We start from the raw sequence: 10,797 nt of genomic DNA, 5'->3' as shown, positions 1-10,797 counted from the left end.
GGGTGATTAGTGTGTTTATTTCTCTTTCCCGTGTGTGTGTCTCTTAGGTATGTGTGCCTTTCCTCTCTACCACTGTGCTTGTCTCTCCCTGGTGAGTGGCTCTAGGTATGTGTGCCCTATTGGTGTTTCTTTTGGTGACACCGGCTGCATACTATCTGGTTCCCTTGGTTCTTCTTCATGCAGCTTTAGGTGTATTTTCTTGGATTGCCTTTTTGTAACAATAAGAAGAGCACTCTCTGCATGCTGGTTTTCCTGGTTGTACACCTGCCTGTACTTTCCCCACGTGCTTCTTCTCTGACTTGATTTGTCAATAGTTGCATGTGTGCACGGCTGTGTGCAGCCATCTGCTTGAAGGCAGTTGTGTGTGTGTCCGTGGCTGTGGCTTCTCTGTCTGTACAATCCTGTCTGCTGTGAGTACCTCTCTCTGTGACCAGAGTTGGATGTGGTCACACGTGGTCACAAATTCACACATGAGTTTATACACACAGAGGTATCATTATACAGCCTGAATCTGGACTTTGGCCTCCAGAGCCCTCTGAACCTGGAAGTGTGTGTGGGAGACAGTGGACCTGGGTATGTATGATGTTGTCGGCTCTGTGAAATCAGATTTGTCTGTGCACTTTGTGTGCGCTTGTCTGTGTATGATTTGCCTATTGGTTCTCTTGAGTGTGGCTGTCAGTCCGTGGGCGATGATGTCTGTGAATCTCTAGTGGCTGGGTGTGAGCCTGTTCCTGTGCCTCTCTGTGTTCTCTGGGTACGGTCCGAGGCTGTGGATGATGAGGTTTTTAAGGCTGAGTCACTCTGTGTGCTGTGAGTGTGTGACTGCCATGGCCTGGGCTCTCTGTGTGCGTACATATCTGTCAGCATGTACATGTATTCCGTGTACGTTGCTGTGAGTTTGCATGCAAGTTTGTATATCTGGGTGATGGTGAGTCTGCCTTCATCTCTGAGCTTCTGGATAGAGCTGTCATCCCTGAGTGTAGGGGAGTATCTCTCCTGCTGTGGGGAAGTAAACGCCCCATTCCTTGCCCTCTTTCAACTGCAGGTGCAGTGGGGGCATCTAGGCTAGCTTTGAACCTCAGCCAGCCACTAGCCTTTCCGGGAATTCTGTGCTCCTTGTTCGGGGTGGACAGGAGGGTGGAGGAGCCTGGACAGAGGCCTCTTGTCCACCTCAAGCAACCCTAGAGTTGGGCCAGGACCTCAAGTACACCCTGCCTGACTCTCTACAGGAGTTTTAAGACTTGACAGGGGACCCAGAAAATACCTCTGGTCCTTAAAAGGGGGGGTTAAGGGAAGGGTCCTGGATCACTTCTGTCCCTGGAGTGGTGCTTAGTTGGGGAATTATCTCTGGCCTCTAGTGAGGATATTCAGAATTATGGCAGAGAGAGTTTGCAGAGTCAGGGGCTGGGGTCTCCAAGCCCGGCTCCACTCCGTCAGGTTGACAGGTTGCATCAGCTTTGGGCTGGGCTTGGGGCCCAGGCTGGAAGGAGGGGGGCCGGGGGTATTGTGAGAGGAGGGGCAGTCTGCCAACAGGTGTCCCTGTAAGGAGCAAGGCCTGGCCACTCGGTGAGGGTGGAGGGAAGTGGGGGTGGGGTGCACAGAGAACTAGGAAGGAAAGAGCCAGATAGCAGGAAGACAGTGAGTCTGTGGTCTGGGAGGAGAGGCTGTGGCAGCTCCAAATGGCCATCTGCTGTGGGGTTGGTCTCTTTTTCTTTCTGTCTCTCCCCCTGTTTATTTCTCTCCCACCTATTTATCTCTTTATGTCTCTTTGAGTAACTAACTGTTGGTGTCTCTCCCCCTCTGATGCCCTTGCCTCTCTCCCACTCTTTCTCTCTCAGCCTCTCGCTCTCATCCTCAATTCTCTCCATTTATCTTCCTGTCTCTGTCATCCCTCTCTGCTCCTGTTCCCTTTGCCTCATCTCTATTTGTTCTCTACCCTGTCTGTCTCTGTCTGAACATCTCCCCCCGAGCTCTCCCACTTTGTAGCCCCCCTGCTCCATCTCTGACCACCACCCCATTTCTCTGCCCACAGGATGGAACTGCAGGATCCAAAGATGAACAGAGCCCTACCTGCCGGTGCTGTGGGGTGAGTCAGGACCAAAGGGTTGAGGTCAGGGGCTCAGGATTACTGTCTGATCACCCCCAATTTCTCCGCCCTCTCCAGCTACAGGCAGGAATCTGAGGGCTTTCTGCCCAGCCATAGTCCTGCTCCTGGGAGGAAGCCAGCCCAGTTCACGGATGTGAGTGGCCCCCCAGGATCTGTCCCCACTGCGCCTTGTCCAGCTCGTCTCTTCCCCTACTAGTCCCTCTTCCCTGCTCCTCCCCCCCCCAGCTGTTGTCCTTTGCTAGCTGCTTCACCCTCTCCTCTTCCTCTCCACTTATAAATGTTCCCCTCCAAAGTTTCTCCTAGTTTTTCCCTTCCTGGTGCTCCCTTTCCCAGCTTCTTCCCATCTTCAACTCCTTTTCCTGCCTAACTTCTTGGTTTCTCCTCTGGCCCTTTTTGGGCTTCTTCCTGCCCATTCCCCCCACCCCATCACCTCCTCTCTAGTCTTTCCTGGGCCACAGCACTGGTTTCCTCACCTGGCCCTCCTCCCCATGTATGCCTGCGCCTTGCCCCTTACCCGCAGTTTGAGGGGAAGACATCCTTTGGAATGTCAGTGTTCAACCTCAGCAACGCCATCATGGGCAGCGGCATCCTGGGGCTGGCCTATGCCATGGCCCACACAGGGGTCCTCTTCTTCCTGTGAGTCCTAAGTGGCCTGGGTGGGGGCAGGGGTGTTCTAGGGCAGGTGGGAGGCTTGGGGGCCAAGTCTGAGTTGTGCCGTCTGCCACAGGTGCCTGCTGCTGTGCATTGCTTTTTTGTCTTCATACTCCATCCATCTCCTGCTGACCTGTGCTGGTGTTGTAGGTGAGCCCAGAGCTCCTCCCAGAGCCCTGGCCCGCTCCCCTGACCTGAGATCCCAGACTTCAACCCAAACTCCAGACTCTGAACATATCATCCTGACCCCAGATCCCAGACCCAGGACCCCAGACCCCACATTTAACTCCCTGGACTCAAGACCCCAGACTGCTCCATGGCCCTCAGACCTCATCTGGGCTCCCAGATTCCCGAGTCCCAGTCTCCAGCCCTCACCCTCAGTCCCTCTGCATTCCCAGACCACTACATTCCACCTTTAACCCCCACCCCTCAGTCTCTAGCCCACCCCCAATCATGTAAGCCAGCTGTACAACCCCAAGGCCCCAGTCCTCAGACCCCAGCTTCCAAGCTTCCACTGACCTTGATCTCAGACTTTACTCCCACCATGGTCTCAGACCATGTGTATGTGGTCTCAGACTTCGTTTATGTGATTTGCTCCCAAGACCCCACTACCCACCTCCAGCCTACCTCCAACCTTCTCCCTGTCCACAGTTCCTGGCCAGAGATCCTACCTCCCAGATTCTACTCTGAAACCCAATCCTAATTGCTTAACCCTCACCCCAGCCCTCATTAACCAGACCTAATGATTCCAAGCCCCAACTGCCCAGCTCCCAGACCCTGTGGTCCCTGACTTCACCCCTGACCCGGCTTCCTGGATAGACAACCTGTTCCTCCCCCCGCCCCCAACAGGCATCCGAGCCTATGAGCAGCTGGGACAGAGGGCACTGGGGCCTGTGGGGAAGGTTGTGGTGGCTGCAGTCATCTGTCTACACAATGTTGGGGGTGAGGACTCTGGGGGGTGGGGGTCAGCTTGGAGAAAGGGAGCGGGGTGAGGTGGCTTCCCCAGGCTGGCTGGGAAAATGGGGTATGGGGATGAGGCGAATCCTTTTGTTTACACTTACCCCACCTGCACCAGCCATGTCCAGTTACCTGTTCATCATCAAATCCGAACTCCCTCTGGTTATTGGCACCTTCCTGAATATCGACCCTGAAGGGTGAGTGAGCAACACCCCTTGGCTTTGGTTCACAGGCCACTGACTCTGCCTGTCAGGTCTGCCTGTTATGTTCAGCTTCGTGTCCCAGATGTTCTATTTTGAAACTGTTAGGCAGGCCACTTTGGTCTGACTGTGATTCCTGTGTATTGTGATGCCAGCTGTATGTGTGACTGTTGTTCTGACTATAGGAGTCCAGTAGACCATGAACTGATTTCTGTGACTATTGTTCTGGCTGATTCCATCTGGTGGCTGACTCTGTATGTCCAATGTACTCTGACGCTGACCGTGCGACTACTGTCCAGTAGATCTAAACTCTGTCTGTGGGTTTGCTTCTGTGGCTGTGTACTGGCTGGTTCTCTGGCCAGCTGCATGAGAGCTGACTACAGCTGTGTCCTGTATACTGTGATCCCAGCCATGTGCGTTTGACATTTGTTTACTCTGACTTTCCCTGCCCAGCAGATTCTGTTTGATTCTGGCTCCATCAGGCAGGCTGAATCTGTCTGGCTATAAGTGTGCGGTCACCGACTCCAACAGTGTGGTGTATGTGTGTGCTGTGCACTATGGTGCCAACAATGTGTGTGTGTGTGTGTGTGTGTGTGTGTGTGTGACATTTGCTCCAACTGCATGAACCAGTAGACTCCATTTCTGTTTAATTTAGTGACCATTGTTCTAGCAAATTCTCTCTGGCTGTGTGTGTGTGATCCTCAAGTATGACTGTATATGTCCTCTGTATTGTTCCAACCATGCATGTTTGATTTTTGTTCTGAGAATGGATCTCAATGACTGAATTTTTAAATTCTGGATCCATCTGCTGGCTGCATATGTTCAGTTGTTTGTATATGATGGTTGACTCTGGGTATCTGGTTAGATTTTTGGTTTGATTTGGAAACCATCCAGGTAGCTGGCAGTCTACATGTCTAGGTGTGTCTAATTATTATAATTAGCTCCAACTGTATATATAGCCAATGATGCTTTGTTTATTTCTGTGTAACTGCGTGTATGAGAGAGAAAGAGAGTGCGTGAATGCCTGGAACATAGTAGGCACTCAATAAAATCCTGTTTAACAAATGAACAGTGTTCAGCTGATTCTGTATTAACTGACCGTCTTGCGGGGATCCTCTCTGCACAATATCTGTGCAGATCCCACTCTTTTATTGAGCTTGGTTCCAATAGTGTGGCCAGCTGGCTGATTCATATGGTCTCTATTTCTATCTTTGGCCATGTGGCCAAATTGGCCCAGCTACTTGAAGGTGTTCAGCAAACCTTGGGCTGTTCAAACAACTGCACATGTGCATTTTGACCTTTTGTCTGACTCTGCACTGAGGTCTGCCGACCAGGCCAGCAGCCTGTTGTTCTACCTGTCATACACCAGGGTCACGACTCACTTTGTGTCTGGCACCTTGTATTGGACCGAGTCTGACTGACTTGGGGTGTTGTTTGCCCATTTGGTTGTATGCCCACCTGTGAGTCTGATAGTACAGTTTTGTCTGGCTGTGCTTGTGTTCTCAGATGTATCCTTCTGACAGTGTCTGACTGATAGTCTGATAATCAGTCTGGCTGTTTCTGTTCATCTTCTTGTGCCATCGCTGTAACCACCTGAATGACTCCACACAGCTGGGATGTTGGCTCATTTCTCCTGATTACAGGCAGAAATCTATCTGTCCAGTTGTCTGCTATGGATCTGCCTGACAGGATTTCTTGGCAGGCAGCTAATCACTATGTTTTCCTGTCTCCCTAGGAACAGGTTCTTGAAGGGAGAATTCCTCATCATCATTGTCAGTGTGTTAATCATCCTGCCACTGGCCCTCATGAGACACTTGGGTAAGAGGCTTCCTGCATTGTTCTTTGGATGATAGGATTAGAGAAGGGGACCACATTGAAGGAATCCCCGTTTTCAAAGACTGTGGAACACTAAGAGAGGGCTTGTTTGATGTGGGTTTTAACAGACAAATAGGAGTTTGCTCTAGAAAGGAGGCTGGTCCAGGTAGAAGTAAAAGCTTTTGCAAAGATATGGCATAATTGGGGTGAGATGGTCTTGAAGGCTAGACTAGGGTTTTTTTTTTTAATTTTATTTTTTTAATGGGGTGACATCAATAAATCAGGATACATATATTCAAAGATAACATGTCCAGATTATCTTGTCGTTCAATTATGTTGCATACCCATCACCCAAAGTCAGATTGTCCTCTGTCACCTTCTATCTAGTTTTCTTTGTGCCCCTCCCCCTCCCTCTTTCCTTCTCCCTCTTCCCCCTCCCCCCATAACCACCACACTCTTATCAATGTCTCTTAGTCTCTCTTTTATGTCCCATCTACGTATGGAATAATGCAGTTCCTGTTTTTTTTTCTGATTTACTTATTTCACTTCGTATAATGTTATCAAGATCCCACCATTTTGCTGTAAATGATCCAATGTCATCATTTCTTATGGCTGAGTAGTATTCCATAGTGTATATGTGCCACATCTTCTTTATCCAGTCATCTATTGATGGAGGACTAGGGGTTTAATATTTTTTTTGTTTGTTTTGTTTTTTCTTTTTTCTGAAGCTGGAAACAGGGAGAAACAGTCAGACAGACTCCCGCATGCGCCCGACCGGGATCCACCCGGCACACCCACCATGGGGCAATGCTCTGCCCACCAGGGGGCGATGCTCTGCCCATCCTGGGCATCTCCATGTTGCGACCAGAGCCACTCTAGCACCTGAGGCAGAGGCCACAGAGCCATCCCTAGCACCCGGGCCATCTTTGCTCCAATGGAGCCTTGGCTGCGGGAGGGGAAGAGAGAGACAGAAAGGAAAGCGTGGCGGAGGGGTGGAGAAGCAAATGGGTGCTTCTCCTGTGTGCGCTGGCCGGGAATCGAACCCGGGTCCTCCGCACGCTAGGCCGATGCTCTACCGCTGAGCCAACCGGCCAGGGCTAGGGGTTTAATATTTGCTGTATGTGGAGGTTCCTGGATTTCCGAGTCTCTGTGTCATTGCCTCTTCTAGGCTACCTGGGGTATACCAGTGGTCTTTCTCTGACCTGCATGCTGTTCTTCCTCATTTCGGTGAGTCTGCGAGAGAAGGACTTGAAAAAGTGGAAAGAGAGTTTGGGATGTTGGGACACAGCCTTCCCTGTAACCTCACTTCCCCACCCTCCTACCCTCAGGTCATCTATAAGAAGTTCCAGCTTGGCTGTACTGTGGGCCTCAATGTGACAGCAGAGGAGAGGCAGAGCCCCCTGGCCCTTTCCATCCAGGGGTTCAACAGAAGCTGTGAAGCCCAGTTGTTCACAGTGGACTCACAGGTGAGCGTGCAGGCTGATAGGGCTCACACCGCATTCATGCCTTCTGGTACTGTCACACAGTGTGCTCTTCTTAGAGTGGAGCCAGGGATTGGACACTGGGGGATTCCAAGTGTCTGATGTGGAGAGCAGCGATGGGGCCAAGGAGATGGAGAGGAGGGGATGGAGCCCTTAGGTTCTAATCTCGGGTACTTGGTCCATTCCCCCAGATGTTCTACACAGTACCCATTATGGCTTTCGCTTTTGTCTGCCACCCTGAGGTGCTGCCTATCTACACAGAGCTCCGCCGGTGAGTGGACAGGCACGTGGGCATGTGTGATGAGGCAACAGGTGGGGTGAGAGTCATAATGTTTGACAATCCCTACAGCAGTCCTGAGACTGTAGTTTGATTGTTGAGTTTAGGTTGTGCCAAGGGAGGGGGGTCTGAGGTGGTCAGGAGGCCTTGGGTGACACAGGGAAGTGAATGTTTACTGTTTGTGGCTTATTTTACTCTTTTAACATTCAGTACAAGTGTGAAAGGACAGAGTGGAGCAGCAGAGGTGATCAGATGGAGGGGATGGCATGCATGGATGGGGATGGGGAAAGGGGGATGGTCAGATGGAGGGAGTTAGGACTGGACAAAGGAGGGTTAGGGATGATATGATGGGGGATGTGTGGATACCTAGGTATGAATGGTCAGCTGGAAGGGAGGGCAAAGATGGTCATATGGAGTGAGATATGGATGGACAGAGAGGGGAGGCTTGTCTGTTGACACAGAGGAGGCAGAGAAAGGAATCCGTGTGTACTATCTAAAATTCAGCTCTGGGAGATGGGGACTTTTGAAGGTGGAGGCTGGTTTTGAGGAGCCTGAATCAAGTCCAGGACTATGGGCATTACAATTCTGTGACCGCTCTGCCATAGGCCTTCCAAGCACAGAATGCAGGCTGTGGCCAACGTGTCCATTGGTGCCATGTTTTGCATGTATGGACTTACAGCCACCTTTGGATATCTCACCTTCTACAGTGAGTGGGGCTGGAACCAGGATTGGGTGGGAACTGGGATGGGGCTTGGGCACTTTCCCTCCATGCCTTTGGACCTATCAGTTTCCAAAGGGATGGTATGCATCACACCTGTAGATTTTGTTGCTGTGTGTGTGTGAGTGTGTGTGTGTCTGTGTTTGAGATGTTGGTCCTGCTTCTCCTGCCACATACAGCATCCCATATTCCATATCCCATGTCCCATGTCTCAGGCAGCGTGGAGGCAGAGATGCTGCACATGTACAGCCGAGAAGACAAGCTCATCCTCTGTGTGCGCCTGGCGGTGCTGCTTGCGGTGACTCTCACTGTGCCAGTAGTGCTATTCCCTGTGCGTGGGGGTGAGGGGGAGCCATGAGCCGAGGGACATGTATGGATGGGTGGAGGGCATAGGCAGAGATTTTTGGATGGATGTTAAAGATAAGAGTGGATTAATGGATGGATGGAGGGGGTAAGGGATAGACAGACAGGGAAGGCAGAGTTATCAGATAGACAGAGAGGGCAAAATAGATGGCCAGACAGAAGGGGGCATAGATGGCAGGACAGAGAGTCAGGAGGATAAGGGTAAGAGTTGGAGGGAGGAGGCTCAAATGTCTGGCTAGAAAGAAGAAGGAGACAGGAATGATTAGATAGAGGGTAGAGTCATGGATAGATGGGCAGTCAGAATAAAGAAGCAGGGATGGACAAGAAAAGGGTGGAGGCAGAAGCAGTGAGGTGTAGGAGGGAGAAGGTTCTCAGATGGGTAGAGAGAGAGTTAGATGGAAAGAGAGGCAGGGATCTCAGACAGGATGGAAGGACAAGTGGATGGTCAGTTGGAGGCAGAGATAATAAGATAGAGGAGGAGGCAAAGATTTCAGACAGTGGGTAGAGGCATAGATGATCAGACAGAAGCAAAAGGCATGGCTTGTCAGAGAGGGGGTGGATGCTCATTCAGAAGTTGGAGGCACAGATGGATGGTCAGATAGGGTGGAAACAAAGAGAGATGACCATAAGGAGGGGATGGCAGTATTTGGGTCCTGACCTGTGTCTTACTGTACTCTGGCTACAGATCCGCCGGGCCTTGCAGCAGCTGCTCTTCCCAGGCAAAGCCTTCAGCTGGCTATGGCATGTGACCATAGCCCTGATCTTGCTTGTCTTGGTCAATGTCCTTGTCATCTACGTGCCAACCATCCGGGATATCTTTGGGGTTATCGGTCAGTACCTCGACTCTAGTCTCCATCTGATATGGGCCTTGTACCCTAAACTTACATTGACTCTTGTTCCTCCTGCTTGTGATCCAGGGTCCACCTCAGCCCCCAGCCTCATCTTCATCCTTCCCAGTGTCTTCTACCTCCGTATTGTACCCTCTGAGGTGGAGCCCCTCTCCTCCTGGCCCAAGATCCAGGTGAGCTTTCCAGGGAAGGGCTGGGGAAAAGGAGTGTTCTGAGGAGAGAGCACTCCAAGATGGCTAGAGATAGAAGGGACATTTTCAAGAGGGTCCTGGGGAAAGAGGGTATATCCAGGGAGAGAAGTATATAGTCTGGAAGAATGAAGGGGATTGTCTTAGGAAGGAGATGAGGAAGCAGAGCAACAGCAGGGTCTGGAAAGACAGAGGGGACACTCAATAAGGGGCTAGCCTCCAGACTGATGGAAGGTGCACTAAGAGAAGACAGAACTTTCAAGGAGGATGGAGGAGGAGAATAGTCCCTGAAGGGTTCTAGGAAGATGGAAGAAGATTCACAGGAATGGGCTGGTTTTAAGGAAGGAGAGGAGCACAAAGGAGAGAAGGTCCAAAATGAATGGGGACTCTTTGGAGAGGCTTGAAGAACATTCTCAAGAGGAGCTCTGGTGTGGAGACCCAACCAGTCCCACCTTCTCTCCCTCTCGTCCCTAGGTTCTGTGTTTTGGTGTCTTGGGGGTCCTTTTCATGGCGATCAGTCTAGGCTTCATTTTTGCCAACTGGGCCACAGGCCAGAGCCATGCAACTGGACACTGATCATGCCCTGTTCCAGCCAAGCTTCTGTGCACATGCACCTGTGTGTGTGGAGGAAGATGGGGCCACTCTCCTAGGTCCCTCCGGCCTGGTGTGTGAAGGTGGCTGGTTCCAATTAACATGGTTATCAGAGGTAGGGGGCAGCAGAGGTTGCAGAGTGGTCTGCTGCCCTCCCCGGGGATGCTGAGCTTGAATCATGGTCCTAACCTTAATGCCACAGGGGAAGGAGGAGGCCAGGTCATTGTGGAGCCCCTGCCCAGCCCACTCCTTTATGCCTCCTTTTGGCAGAAGCTGTTTGCCAGGATTACCCTCAAGTTAAAGGGGAAGAATAAAGATGTTTAATTGCAACTGTGGCCTCATAAGACTTTTTGGTGGAGCCTGCTTAGGTTCCAACAGGGCTGAATTGAGGCTCTGAGAGTTGTACTGAGCTGGATCTGATACAGTCACTCACTCCTCCACTCCTTCAATAACTTGCTACCCAACTCATTGTTTCATCCACTCGCTCACTTCAGAAACATCTATTGAGAGCCTACTGGCTGCCAGGCACTGTCTTAGGTGCAGAGATACAGCATTGAATCAAGTAGACAATTATTCCAGCACAAGAGTGGAAAAATACGGC

The 10,797-nt window shown here is 51.1% G+C and overlaps 1 protein-coding gene across 3 annotated transcripts; it reads left to right on the top strand.

The window, feature by feature from the left end:
* Window positions 1-521: 521 nt before the first annotated feature.
* On the top strand, window positions 522-10,526 carry SLC38A5 (solute carrier family 38 member 5). Of its 3 annotated transcripts, none has more exons than XM_066248928.1 (16): window positions 522-573; window positions 2,033-2,086; window positions 2,165-2,240; window positions 2,628-2,743; window positions 2,835-2,908; window positions 3,608-3,700; window positions 3,834-3,912; window positions 5,651-5,733; window positions 6,899-6,957; window positions 7,059-7,196; window positions 7,403-7,482; window positions 8,094-8,194; window positions 8,422-8,537; window positions 9,255-9,399; window positions 9,487-9,590; window positions 10,080-10,526. In XM_066248928.1, exons 2-16 carry the CDS (start codon window positions 2,034-2,036, stop codon window positions 10,179-10,181), a joined length of 1,419 nt encoding a protein of 472 aa, XP_066105025.1. In that variant the 5' UTR covers window positions 522-573; window position 2,033; the 3' UTR covers window positions 10,182-10,526. The 3 variants fall into 3 exon arrangements, with proteins under 3 accessions (XP_066105025.1, XP_066105023.1, XP_066105022.1); XM_066248926.1 differs by lacking the exon at window positions 522-573 and adding an exon at window positions 1,567-1,638; XM_066248925.1 differs by lacking the exon at window positions 522-573 and adding an exon at window positions 1,593-1,697.
* The last annotated feature ends 271 nt before the right edge of the window (window positions 10,527-10,797 follow it).

Source organism: Saccopteryx bilineata, chromosome X (assembly GCF_036850765.1).
Source record: "Saccopteryx bilineata isolate mSacBil1 chromosome X, mSacBil1_pri_phased_curated, whole genome shotgun sequence".
In the NCBI taxonomy this organism is placed as follows: Eukaryota; Metazoa; Chordata; class Mammalia; order Chiroptera; family Emballonuridae; genus Saccopteryx; species Saccopteryx bilineata.
Note: the sequence above shows the minus strand (reverse complement) of the source record. Positions and strands in the feature narration are given on the sequence as shown.

What these genes read in the sequence shown, in the direction of transcription:
- SLC38A5 (XM_066248928.1), top strand. Translation starts at nt 2,034, where the DNA reads ATGGAACTGCAGGATCCAAAGATGAACAGAGCCCTACCTGCCGGTGCT. An exon ending in CTGTCTACACAATGTTGGGG is followed by an intron (nt 3,701 to 3,833) that starts GTGAGGACTCTG and finishes CACCTGCACCAG; the next exon opens with CCATGTCCAGTTACCTGTTC. An exon ending in TGTTCACAGTGGACTCACAG is followed by an intron (nt 7,197 to 7,402) that starts GTGAGCGTGCAG and finishes CCATTCCCCCAG; the next exon opens with ATGTTCTACACAGTACCCAT.